This window comes from Pelobates fuscus, chromosome 4 (genome assembly GCF_036172605.1).
Source record: "Pelobates fuscus isolate aPelFus1 chromosome 4, aPelFus1.pri, whole genome shotgun sequence".
NCBI classification, from domain to species: domain Eukaryota; kingdom Metazoa; phylum Chordata; class Amphibia; order Anura; family Pelobatidae; genus Pelobates; species Pelobates fuscus.
In genome coordinates, this window is record NC_086320.1 from 67,732,944 (window position 1) to 67,747,415 (window position 14,472).

At 40.0% G+C, this 14,472-nt stretch overlaps 1 protein-coding gene across 2 annotated transcripts in view; it reads left to right on the plus strand.

Moving 5' to 3' along the window:
- The window catches only part of MMP16 (matrix metallopeptidase 16), a 240,503-nt gene that overhangs the window by 189,921 nt on the left and 36,110 nt on the right, over window positions 1-14,472 (plus strand). For both annotated transcript variants that reach the window (XM_063451271.1, XM_063451272.1), the window contains one exon: window positions 625-763. In XM_063451271.1, coding sequence (XP_063307341.1) covers window positions 625-763 — 139 coding nt within the window. The remainder of the gene's footprint in view (window positions 1-624; window positions 764-14,472) is intronic.

Here is a 14,472-nt window from a genome sequence, read left to right on the forward strand (position 1 = left end):
ATTTAGGCTAGTTATATATTTAGGGTTAGAACAAGTGTTCTTAGTAAGGCAAAAGTAATGCCTACTACTAATTTTAATCTGCACTTTACCCCAACTTTCTTCTTTTGGATCAACAGCAAAAAACAAATGTGAAGAAGGCTGAACTTGATGGACACATGTCTCTTTTCAGCCTATGAAAATATGTAACTATGTAACTTTGCAGCATAGCCATCAAGCCTAAACTTTGGTGTAGCCCTAACTGTAATTACATTTCTGGTCTACAGGCATGCATGCAGGTTCCCAAGAGATCAGGCATGTGTTACCAACATGGCAGCCATGAAAATGCTGGATGGTGGTAATTATTTAGTTAATAGCTCCTTAAGCAATTTGATGTGTAATTTATCCTTATCATTAACAATATAGTCATTGCTTATGGAACTATAAGTAAGGACAGTGAACCTGAGATTAACAAATTAAAACACATGAAGTTCCAGGACTCAACATAATTCTTCGTTACAAAGGGGTTACATCATTTTCACTAGGCTTTTTTTTTTTCTTCATAAAAAAGCAAATGCGCAAATAAATGTTGTCTTTTTAAAATTGGAAGTATTTGTTAATTTTTTTTAATTTTTCTTTTTCACATAGGATCAATGGTTCTGGCGTGTTAGGAACAACAAAGTAATGGATGGGTATCCTATGCAAATTACTTATTTTTGGAGAGGTTTACCACCCAGCATTGATGCAGTTTATGAAAACAGTGAGGGGAATTTTGTATTCTTTAAAGGTAAGATTTTAATAGTGATAACATAGAAAATATTATTACATTATATTTATACGCAGTATATATAGTTTTGAAATGTCACAGATATAACATTTTGCAGTAAAAATTATATGCACTGTTTTACAGACTTTACTGACAGAAGTGTAAATGTCACTGGGCAGGTACCTAAAATGTAAAAATTCAACTGATGGCAAAAATGAAACAATAACATATCATTTGACGCTTAACATATTGATAGTTGCTATGTGTGTGGTGCAGTTGTGTTAGTATTACACAGTGGCGCTTCTGCACCATTTTACTTTTTGTCACTCTTGAATTATTGTTATTATTATTATTTTATTATTTATATAGCACCAACACAGTCTGTAGCGCTGTACAATTGGATGGATGTATTAACTTATACTCCCCTCCCTCTTTTTTCTTCTCTTCATCCCCACACATACTTTGCATTCATTTTAAATTCTTTATTTATACGCAACTCACGTGTGAGAAGGCAAATTCAAAGAACACAGTTCAGGGTACAACATTTTGACGTACATATAGCTGTAGACATTTTGAGTGTATTGTCCTAAAAAGTATTAACCCATGAGTCAAGTTTTTTGTTGTTGTTGTAGTAGTACAACTAGGTGGTCTGTTATGTGACTGGCCTGGGGGGTAGGAAGCTTAAAACATTTGTCACCTTAAGTGGGATAGTATATGGGTGCAAAGTAGGCACGTTGAGATGAGTCCTTGCTGGTTGAGGCCAGTGAGAATGTAAAACGTTGCGTGTTAAATGGGGGGGCATGATTGAGTACAGGTGGGAGCATAACCACAAGTTGACTGTAACAGCACCCCCCCAGGCATAAAAGGGGTTAAAAGCCATTTAGGAGATATTCCCTTCCAGATATACAGGCAGCAACCAAAGACACCAATCCGCTGAACATGAAGAACCATACGGAAACTCCAAAGCAGAGGAATGCTCCAAACAGCCGAATAGGAAAAACCATACGAAAGGTTTACACTCCTAGCAGTCGAACTGGAACAGCAAACAATAAATCCTCCCCCAAGAACGAGACAAGGCTCCGTGTTGAGGGTCAAGCAGTGATCTGTTTAATCTGGGCTACCTGCCCGGTATTTATGTAGGTCTTCCACCAGGTGGACACTCCCATAGGGGACCTGGTGGAAGACTGGGGCACAAATTGTACACTGACCACTCCCCCATGCACATTGTAATCCCTCCTCTCTATCCTGGAGATAATTGGGAAGTAACTCAATTATCTCCAAGGATAGAGGCTAAACTCCATTGCACACATGGCAGTAAAAAGACATAAAAATGTTACAAATACTGCATAAAATATATACATTCAACATATCCCCAGATAGCTTAGATCTGAGTGCACATTATTACCGAATGGCGCTCAGATCACATACATACAGTTCAATCGCCATGGAGCCAAAGTCTTTCACATAGTCTTTCGTTATACGAATAGGCTCCATGGCATAGCTGATAAGGGGTGTGAGATGTACTGAACATTGTGTGTGTCCAAGGTCAGAAAAAAAAACATTAAACGTAAACTTTTTGAGCTAAACATTACATCTATGTATAATATATGCAACTGTTCAGGTGGTAATGGCTGCATACGAGGCCTGGGTAGGTTGCCTCGGGACAAACGCGGTTGCTGTCTCTGGGTTCCATCTCCGTGATGTTAGCACTGAGGCTAGTGTTTGAGATTGTGGCAGAGAGTCCTGTGGGAGTCCCAAGACTAATAATAGTGTTGTTGCCTCACCACAACATTGTGTTTATCATCTCCCCGGAGTACCTGGAGTGTGATGATATGTTCCATCGATATTGAATTCTGCTTTTCCTGCCAGAGATGTCAGTGTAGAAGGTCAGGGACATTGTTTCGAAGTTGTAAGGTGTAAGTCCCTTTACAGCATCCACCATTGCTAGCTTGCTAGGGCGTCACAATAGGTATGGTAATCCTGCTGCTGGAATGTCCTCTGGGATACCTCTTATTTTCAGGTTGTTTCTGCGTCGTATATCTTCAAGCATTGCGAAGTGCCTGTCATAAGACTCATGTTGTTGTTGCAATTTTTTTACTGCCTGCTCTAGCATGGTTATCTGTTAGGTACTGGTACTAGCAGTAGTTTCACGGTCCCCAAACTGACCTTTCAGGCCTTGTAGATCTGCTCGGATATCTGGGAGCATATTGCTCTTTAGGTCAGACAGTATGTCCTTCAAAACTGTGGTGGTTACCAGAGCTGTGTCTGGATTTGTTGGGGCTGGAGGAGGTGGACGTGTGGTGAGCATTTCCTCCATCTCTCCCTCGAGATTAAGGTCGTCTGAGAGTTCGGAGTATGTGTCAGGGTAGGTGGACATCTTGGGCCCAGCTGCACCATGTGCCTGTCTCAGCATATCACCGATGTTTAAGCCCATCCGTGGCTTGTCCACTTTTTGTTTTTTGGTCTTGAGACCCATAAGTGCACAGCCACGAGGGTGTTTGTCTCGAACCTCAAATTGTGTGTTGCCAGTGGGTTATGTGGGTTTTTGATGCTCGGTATTGCGGAGCTCACCGTGGATGCGACTGCTCAGTTTGGAAGCTCTGCTTCGCCCGCCATACTTTGCATTCAAACCAATAAAACGTTATTAACTTTATTAAAACAAATCGCCAGAAAACCCTGTAGTCCAGTATATTGATGATAAAAGTGGGTAACAGACATGTTGCCCTGTGAGAACACTAGATGAATTATAACCAACATATGTAGGCAAAGTGGTGATGAAGGTTCCTCTAGTGCCAGTTAGGGCTGCCAGGGACAGAAGAATAAATGAGATGGATCAAGGATAACTAATTGAGAGATTTAGCCACATGTAATCCTACGTATTTGTCACCTGAAGTAATTTGTCTATTGGCACCACCCATGAATTTATCAAATATTTGGGCACTCCAAGCACCATTGACTCTGCTGTTGTAGTGGCTACAGGATAACGAGGTTAACGATGCAGCTCCTTAAAGTTTCCCCTACATCCATAACTCCCTCACTCTGATTTGGATATTCTTTAAACATTTAGTGTCACTTCCTCATTATCCATCCAAAATATTTGTATATGGCATAGCAAGATTCCTTCTAAAACTATTTAACTTGTGCCTACCATACACTTGGCAGTAGTCGTGCTTTGAGTATCCTTTCCCAGTTGCCACCTGTAAACCATTCCATAGTAAGTAAGCCACTAGATATAGCTATGGTGTAAGTCTGGTGAGGGAATTGTCTTCATTGTTTAAGTAAATATATATTTATTTTGTTTGTTATTTTTTAGAAATGTAATGTGCTTTGGCTTCTTTGTGGTAATTTGTATAGTTCACCCTTAATTAAATGCTATAACTGGTATGTGAGCGCTCCAATTAATTATGCAAATCAACATAAAAATTAATGATGACCAATATCGCTGGGATCACCACAATGACCACCATAAACCAAAATTAAATGTACTGGGTGAGTCTACCTGAATCAGAATACTCTACACATATATAAAAAGTATACAGAGTATACAAAATATCATTTATTGTATAGAAAGCCAAACATAAAAATATGAAACAACATCTCAAAATGTCCAGAATCAGATGTAAGCGTGGTGAATAGCAAGGGGCCCCTTGTTCATATTCTTATCGACCAAGGACTGATGTGAAAAAAATCAGAGATGTGCACATAAACATAAAAACTATATGTAAACTTTAAAAGAAATCAAGCGATCAACTCCATGTACGGTCCGTAAAAAATATAAGTAGGTAGACGGATAGTGCCCAGACGACAGAGCCGTCTCACGGAGAGGGAGCTCGAAAACCAGCCAAACACCCTGGTCAAGACTAAGGGGGAAGCGATAGGGATGGCCCCAAAGGTGAAAATCACATCCACCAGATGTGGAACACTATGGGGATATCACTACGGCAACTTACCCTATTCGTCCGACCCTCGGATGAGATACTGGGAGCACATAGACTCCAAACCGTGGGAGCTGCAGGATCAGTCGTTCTCGCCAGGTCACTTGCCGAAAATCAATGGCGGGTCGTAAAGGACGGACCGGCTGGAAAATTCAAATCCGTCGGCAGTGTGGTGAAGCAGCAGACAGCACGTCTACGCGTTTCGTCCTAACTGGAGGACTTTTTCAAGACAATGTATGCTGTCTAGGAGCCGGGTATATATACCCACTCTTAATTGTTTCATAGAATGGTCATGATTGTTAATTGATATACTGAGATCATTACAGATCTAAATAAAGAATGCTGCAAATGAATAAAGCAACACCAAATATAATAAATGAAAACGTTTATCCTTATTGGGACAATGTCATATTATTAACATCGAAAAATGCATATATGTAGAAATAAAATAAGGATAAAAAACATTTTTTACTAATAAAATAATTCAATCTCCAATTTAACAGAGCTTGATGATATTAGTCAATCTTAGTTTGCTAGCCTTTTTTTAAAAATAAAAAATAATAATAATAATACAGTTGAATTATTTTATGAATCATAAAGATTTTTTATATATATTTGATTAAGAAAAAAGAACATTAAAATAAATATTCATTTATTTTAATGTTCTTTTTTCTTAATCAAATATATATAAAAAATCTTTATGATTCATAAAATAATTCAACTGTATTATTATTATTATTTTTTATTTTTAAAAAAAGGCTAGCAAACTAAGATTGACTAATATCATCAAGCTCTGTTAAATTGGAGATTGAATTATTTTATTAGTAAAAAATTTTTTTATCCTTATTTTATTTCTACATATATGCATTTTTCGATGTTAATAATATGACATTGTCCCAATAAGGATAAACGTTTTCATTTATTATATTTGGTGTTGCTTTATTCATTTGCAGCATTCTTTATTTAGATCTGTAATGATCTCAGTATATCAATTAACAATCATGACCATTCTATGAAACAATTAAGAGTGGGTATATATACCCGGCTCCTAGACAGCATACATTGTCTTGAAAAAGTCCTCCAGTTAGGACGAAACGCGTAGACGTGCTGTCTGCTGCTTCACCACACCGCCGACGGATTTGAATTTTCCAGCCGGTCCGTCCTTTACGACCCGCCATTGATTTTCGGCAAGTGACCTGGCGAGAACGACTGATCCTGCAGCTCCCACGGTTTGGAGTCTATGTGCTCCCAGTATCTCATCCGAGGGTCGGACGAATAGGGTAAGTTGCCATAGTGATATCCCCATAGTGTTCCACATCTGGTGGATGTGATTTTCACCTTTGGGGCCATCCCTATCGCTTCCCCCTTAGTCTTGACCAGGGTGTTTGGCTGGTTTTCGAGCTCCCTCTCCGTGAGACGGCTCTGTCGTCTGGGCACTATCCGTCTACCTACTTATATTTTTTACGGACCGTACATGGAGTTGATCGCTTGATTTCTTTTAAAGTTTACATATAGTTTTTATGTTTATGTGCACATCTCTGATTTTTTTCACATCAGTCCTTGGTCGATAAGAATATGAACAAGGGGCCCCTTGCTATTCACCACGCTTACATCTGATTCTGGACATTTTGAGATGTTGTTTCATATTTTTATGTTTGGCTTTCTATACAATAAATGATATTTTGTATACTCTGTATACTTTTTATATATGTGTAGAGTATTCTGATTCAGGTAGACTCACCCAGTACATTTAATTTTGGTTTATGGTGGTCATTGTGGTGATCCCAGCGATATTGGTCATCATTAATTTTTATGTTGATTTGCATAATTAATTGGAGCGCTCACATACCAGTTATATCTTTTCTGTTCTATTAGATAAGTCGCTCCCTTGTATGTGACGCAGCCCTACTGTCATTTGATCCCATTGGGTCTATTTATTTCTCACTGTCAGTCCCTATAATATTTACACTTAATTAAATGCTATACTTCTTATTTTCCTTTGACTGAACAGTTGTCATATTTAATTGCACCTTACTATTTTGTGTTTCAATATGTTTTTTTTTATTTACACACAGAAAGAAAACACTTGTATTGAAATATTAAATATTTGTAGTAAATTATGCACAATTTTGTGAAATAGCCCAAGATATCTGTTGCATGTGAACAAACTGGCATATAAATGTCGTTGGATGCTAGAAAACAGTATATGTGGCCTTTTACCTAAAATGAGGATAATTCTTCAACAAGTGACATTTGCTGTGTGACTCATATCTCTCATATTGTAGAACACACGCATTTTGCCTTTTGACTAGAGATGGGTAAATAGTGTTGAAATATCATTCATTTGTGCAAACAAATTGCCCATGGTAGAATTTTCCTAATAAACAATTGTTTTATACAAATATTTTCCTTTTTCTGTTTACATTATTTGATATAAAATGTTATTAACCGCTTAAGGACTGAGCCAAATGTACACATTTTAATCAAAATGTAAACAAAACTTGGAATTTGACAATATGTCTGTTCAACCGTAATTCACCTCTTTCATATTAAGTGCACCCACACTTATTATAAATCATTTTATTCAGGAGAAATCGGGCTTTCATTTAACATCAAATATTTATCTATAAAACACAATTTAATATGAATAAAATATTTAATAAAGTAAAAAATCTAGAAATGTTATTTTTTTGTTCTGCATGACATTTTATCTATGAATGTCATAATACTGTTTGCATTTACTGCAATACAATACACATATTTGTATTCAGCAATGTCTCACATGTAAAACAGTACCCCCTATGTATAAGTTTTATGGTGTTTTGGGAAGTTACAGTGTCAAATATAGCATGTTACATCCTTCTATTTTTTTCACATTGAAATTCGCCAGATTGGTTATGTTGCCTTTGAGACCATATGGTAGCCAAGGAATGAGAATTACCCCCATAATGGCATACCATTTGCAATAGTAGACAACCCAGGGTATTGCAAATGGGGTATGTCCAGTCTTTTTTAGTAGCCACTTAGTCACAAACACTGACCAAAGGTAGCGTTCAAATTTGTTTGTTTGTGAAAAATGTAAAAAATGTATTTGAATGCCAATTTTGGCCAGTGTTTGTGACTAAGTGGCTACTAAAAGAAGACTGGAAATACCACATTTGCAATACCTTGGGTTGTCTACTTTTGCAAATGGTATGCCATCATGGGGGTAATTTTTATTCCTGGGCTATCATACGGTCTTAAAGGCAACGTAACCAATCTGGCGACTTTTAATGTGAAATAACTGAAAAACAAGCCTTATATTTGACTCTGTAACTTTGGAAAACACCATAAAGCCTGTACATGAGGGGTACTGTTATACTCATAAGAGTTTGCTGAACACAAATATTAGTGTTTCAAAACCGTAAAATGTATCCCAACAATGATATCGTCAGTGTAAGTGCTGTGTGAAAAATGCAAAAATTTCACTGATGATATCGTCGTTGTAATACATTTTACTGTTTTGAAACACTAATATTTGTGTTCAGTGAAGTCTCCCGAGTAAAACAGTAGCCCCCATGTACAGGTTTTATGGTGTCTTGGAAAGTTACAGCGTTAAATATAGTGCTAGCAATTTAAATTGTCTGGACTTTCTGCCTGAAGCAGATCCAGCAAATTGTAATTAATAAAATAACTTAATTATGTAAAAATATTACATAAATATAGACGTAGAATAATAATAATAAAAAAAAAAAAAAAATATATATATATATATATATATATATATTTGTGTGAAGGGCTCATGATGGCAAAGAGAAATAAGACCTTAATAAGTGTAGGATGGTATAAAAGTAGCAAGTCGGTTGTGGTGTGCCGGAACCGACGATGAGGTAGGCCTGAAAATAAAGAGGGCAAAAATAGAAATTTCAATATTTAATACAAACTACCAATATACATACTTTTAACAAGACATGTTCTGAAAAGCATTTCTTACTTCTTGTACAGGGTTAGGAATGTATCGTGTGTAAGCGGATGATTTCCAGCGCCCCAGTGTCTTGATAACATGAACCAGTATGTTAACACTGGAGGCTGTGGAGGCCGCTCCTATGCGGAAGGAGTGGCCTGAATAGTTAGCTGGCTTGAGTCCCAGCTGTGTTAGTAAGGACCTAACAGGTGGAGCGTGTTTACTGTTTTTGGAATGAGGTAGTGTCAGGATATAATAGTCCATGTGTTTGGTTAAGTGCGAATGGAGCAGTAGGTGAGTGGATTGTGTTGTATTGATGGCGGTAAACTCTCTAGGTCTCAGAAACCCATAAAACGCCACGTAAATAGCTGTTTTGATGACTAGAGTTGTGTTGAAGGAGAAGGGTTTTAGATCTAGTAGTTGTGATAATTCCTTAAGGATATGAAAATCTATAGGAAGCCTCTGTGCTGTATGCGGGGGTTCGGATCTTTGTATACCCCTAAGGATGTTCTTGATTTGGTATGATGACATGAAACTTGAGTTGTTGGGTTGTAATGTCAGCATGTGATGTTGGATGCCTGTAAGATATAGTTTGATTGTGTTGTAAGAAAGTTTGAGTTTGATGTGGCAAAAAGAGGCAAAACCTAAAAAAGATGTCATGATGAATGGTTGTAATATGTTGTGTTCCAAAAGGAATCTTTTGAATAAACTGAAGGCTCTGTTGTAGGTTTTCCTGGTATTTGTAGATAGAGCTAGTTGGGACAAAGTTCTGCAATGTTGCATGATAACGTCTAGTCCATTACTAGCTTATGGAACAGTGGAGTGGCCGTGGCTGTGAGCGCGGCTGATGGGAGAAGTTGATGAAAGGCCTGGAATTTAAAACGAGACAAATTATCCGCTGCCTCGTTACAAATACCTGGAATATGAACACAATGCAAGAAAAAATTATGACATGCTGCCAACCAAGTGAGTTTCCTCAAAAATCTCATGATAGTAAGGGAGTTGGAGCGACCTTTGTTAATAATGTAACAGGTTGCTTGGTTGTCTGAGTAGCACCTGACTGATGAACCTGTCCATAGATGTCCCCATGCCACGGCAGCCGCCACGATGGGATATATCTCGAAAAGAGCTGAGGTAGAGAAAAAACACTCCAGGTCCTGCACCTCTGAAGGCCAGCTACCCCAAAGCCATTCGTTCCCAAATATCGCTGCGAAACCTGTGGTAGACGCCGCGTCTGTCCAAACAGAAGGAGAAGTGTCAGACAATTGAGGGAGGAACATGCTTTTTCCATTCCAGTAGGTTAAAAAGTTTCTCCACATGAGAAGGTCTGCCGTGGCTTGGGTATCTAGGGATAATCTGTGTGCATCATGTAGAAACAGTGGGAACATGCTGAGGAGACGTGAGATGAAAGCACGGCCTTGAGGTATAATACGCATGGCAAAATTGAGTGACCCCAGTAAAGATTGTAATTCTTTGCCGTTGCAAGTGCGTAGTTGTATATAGAGGTTGATGTTTGTCAGGATGTTTTCTACCTTAGTGCGTGGTAGGCTAGCTTGCATGTTGGCCGAGTCTAGCATGATGCCCAGGAAAGTGATGATGGTATCTGGGCCTTCGGTCTTGGTAGGGGAGACTGGGACCCCCAACTGGTTGAATAGGCTGACGGTTTCTTTGAGGCTACTGGGAGGGGAAGAATTCTCCTCGACCATTAGGAAATCGTCCAGATAATGTATGACTGTAGGGCATCTGGATATATTGAGTAGTAACCAGCATAGGGTTTCGGCAAATGTGTCAAATATGGCTGGACTACTTTTAGAACCAAAAGTTAGTCGTGAGAAAAAGTAGTAGTTCCCTTCCCACTTGATGCCATGTAGGTGCCACAGTGTGGGGTGGATTGGTAGTAGTTTGAATGCATTTGTTATGTCGGTCTTGCTGAGCCATGCACCGACTCCTGCCTGTATGATAGCCGTAATGGCGTGGTCTATAGTGGAATATTGCAGGGAAAATTCCTCCGATGGTATTAGGGAGTTGAGGCTAGGAGTGGTAGAGGTGTGTGGTGCCGACAAATCGATAATAAGTCTCTGCTTGTTGGAAGATTTTCCTGTGACAACCCCGATAGGGTTTGTCCTCCATGTAGTGAAAGGAGGGGATTGAAAAGGTCCCAATAAGAAACCTTCTGTCACTTCTTTAGCTATGAGTGTGTCAACAGCTGTAGGGTTGTGTTGGGCGGATTGTAGATTTGGACATTCCAGGATTCCTGAAGGCATATGTATGATACCTGTGTGGAATCCTTCTGATAGACCAGAGATTATGAAATCTACTAAATGTGTAGATGGATGCTGTGACAGAAATGTCGCAAGTAGGGATATGTTGATAGACGTTAGGTACTGTTTGGGATACATTTTATTGGGACACATGATTTTTGCATGTGCCCTGAAACATTTTGAGCATATATGCAATAAACGACAACCGCTGTAATTACATGTACCAACATTAAAGTTATTACATATCTGGGATTTGCCCAGAAACTTGATAGGTCTACCCAGTTTGTCTTTAGCTATTTTCTCCGTAGGACCAGCGGAGCTAGGTCCTTGCACGTGGGTATGCTCGTTAGCAGTGGTGGGACAAAAATTTGCCGAATGAGACATGGAGGAGCAGTATGCACAAGCCGGCGTCCTTAGCCCTGCAAAGTGTCTGCAGAAAATCACTGTGTCTATCTTACTCCAGTTGGACCTTGTCCCGTACTGTGAGAAGGCGCCTGACACTTTCGCAGAAAAAGATCTATGGTAATCGTAGAATGCCGATCCACCATATTTATTGCCCAGGTCCACCAGCTTGTGCATATACATGTCAAATTCCTCACGCCTGTGTGGGTAAACGGCACATATGACATCCCGGTAGATGCCAAAAGCCAACACAAATTCCGGGATGGTGAGTTTCCTGTTTAGGCGTGCATCCCTGGACTTGACCACCACAGAAATATCCTCATACGCATAAGTTTTATGCTCCACCACATCCTGGGAGGCAATTAGTAGTGCAGCTAAGTTGACATCTTTACCTTCCAGGATGTCTTTCTTAAGGTGCTCAGGTATCATATGGGCAGGGTTAACCTCTTGCTCGTCAGAGGTGGTGGCTGGAGAAACTAGTGGCAACTCGACCAGTGGCGGAGGGGTCACAGTGGCTGACCCAGCCAAGGTAAGGGCTGTGGTGACCGATTCCAGTTTCTCCAGCCTGGAGTTGACCTTGCCCATGGATGACATGAGGGATGTAAGCATGCCATGTATATCTGTCGGGTTAGACTGGCTAGTCCCTTCCCCTGCATCAGAGTTATCAGTTGAGGTGTGCAACAGTTTGTATAGTTCCGCTTTCCTGGCAGTAGCGGGGAAAGGAATGTGTCGCCTCCTGAGTTCGCTGGTTATGCGAGGGATTGTCCAGGACCTGAATGATGCAGGACTAGCCATGTCTTCTTCCGGTGATGGGGTGTTTGGTCTAGCCGGAGTGCTCGGGATGGAGAAATCCTCTACCCCTTCTTGAGACATACTAGATGAGAAAATATACCGTTAGTGTTGAACCCCAGGGGATGTACTGGCGGGCTAATTATGCCGTGTGAGGTGAAAAATTAATCTTGTCCTTTGGTGACAGGTGAGGCCCTGCTATTTGCCAAGTGGCTATGAGAGGCTCTATCTATGCGTTGGCGCGAGGGAATATTGAGGCCACCCATCGTAGTGGCAGGAATTCGTAGGCCTCTCGGTGACAATAAAAGAAAAACAGGGGAAGGGAGTGACAGGTGACGCCCTCTCTAAACTTTGCGAGGCGGCTAACTAACGTGTGGCTCGAGGGGTGTTTGCCTCCGAAACGTTGAGGCGGGGTGTTGGCCTCGCGGACCTCTAAACTATAGGCGGTATGCCAAGAGGGGAGATACCTATTTGGGCCTATACCCCTAACTTGCCAGTACTCTATGTCCTATTTAGGGAGAACGTATGTGATATGTGAGCAGGCTTACGTACCTGATAGTATGTATACGTATATGATGCGTAAGGTATAGAAAACCTGGATAAACCTAAATGGGTAGAAATAGATATGATAGTATGAGAAATGGATCCTGTGATACTAACGTAGACTAGATATGCTGTGGTTGATTTTATTAACCGTATGTGTTGAAGGGGGACAATTTAGAGTAAGGTAGTACCCAGCCTGATTTGTTATGGAGTAAAACCGTAACGCAGGGATTAGCTTGTAGTGGCTACGTATAATGTGTATACATGGTGACCAATTTAAAAATATATATGGCCGTGCTACTGTAGTAATCATAGTGCAGGGAGTATTACGTGATTTATCCGGTATGGATTATATAAGTCTGGGTGCAAAACGACAGATGGTTTGGGTGAGTTATAAAATATGAAAATTGACCATATGCAGAAAAAAGTTGACGTATGAGAGGTTAAACCAAAAGTGTGATTCAATCCCGAAAGTGTGTGATGTTGGGACCGTGTTCTGTATACACGATATATCGTTTGAGTATATGCAGAAAGGTCAGGAATTGTACGTGCCATGTAATCGGGTGTACATGGTAGTGACAACGTAATATACACAAATAACTTAGAGAAACCTTATCACATATATATACTATACCTATTTCCTGATTAATTATCTGAGTTCTTGTGTATGTAATTTGAGTACATAAAGAAAAAGTCAGCATATGAAAACGTGCCATGTAATGAAAGTGTACATGGTGTGTTGAAACAGGAACAAAACCCGTTGTTTCAAACAAAATTCTCTAAGTGCCGGTGGGAGGTACACAAAATAATGTAAAGTTTAATCAAGCAAGACTATGTATATGTATACCAAGATTAATATCAAGATCTAATAATACAGAGAGCCCTAACCTAAGTAAAATTAATGAATATGAAAGCACAAATTAGGAAGTGTATGCTCTGATCATTATATGTATATAAAATACAGACTGTGTACTCAATGAACTATAAACAGCATATTAAAAACGGATAATACTAATATCAGACACTAAAAAGTCTTATAATATGGTAAATAGCAAAACTGAAGTGAAGGAAGGAGAAAAGCAAAGCATCCGAATGCTACATACTCAGTACATTGGTTTCCGGAAACCAGAGGGTTAAATTCGCCTGAGACTTGGCCGTAAAGCGTGTGGCCGTAAAGTAAGGCTGAATAATGATTGCGACGCCGTGGGAATTGATCCGGGTGACGGGCTTACGTTTTAGAAGTCCTGGGGACTCAATCAGCAAAGAAGACCGGGTTTTTTGTGCGTGGCTGGCCGTGGAAAGACCTGTAAGGAGTTCCTGGACACAGCTAACACTGAAGAAAAACGCGGAGTTTCCGAAAGCAAGATGGCGCCGTCCGTGAACCGGAAGTGGATTCAGGATGCAACGCTGACCTCGAAGGTATGGAGCCAGGTAAGGGGTGTCCCTTAAGTAGGGAAGGGGTGTGTCATACGCCCCTCCCACAAACACAGGCCAAAAGGCCTTACTACATATATATACACACGTATATTCACTAGTTGTCATCCTCCGGCATTAAAAAAGTCCTTACCAATTTCCCAATTTCTCAGGGTGATGAGAAACAACTCGGACGACTCTACACGAGATCTACAAATAGAGAACATGCATCAGGCCTTCCTGGAGAGAGGGTATCGGAAGCAGGTTTTGAGGAAGGCATTAGATCGTGCCTATGAAATTTTTGAACAAGGCACTTCTCGTACGGTAAAGACCCAGATCACTATACCTATGAGATTCCATTCGGCCAGTGATGACATCACTAGAAGTATTAGAAAACATTGGAATGTTCTGTCCACAGACACAACCCTTAGCACGATTTTTTCC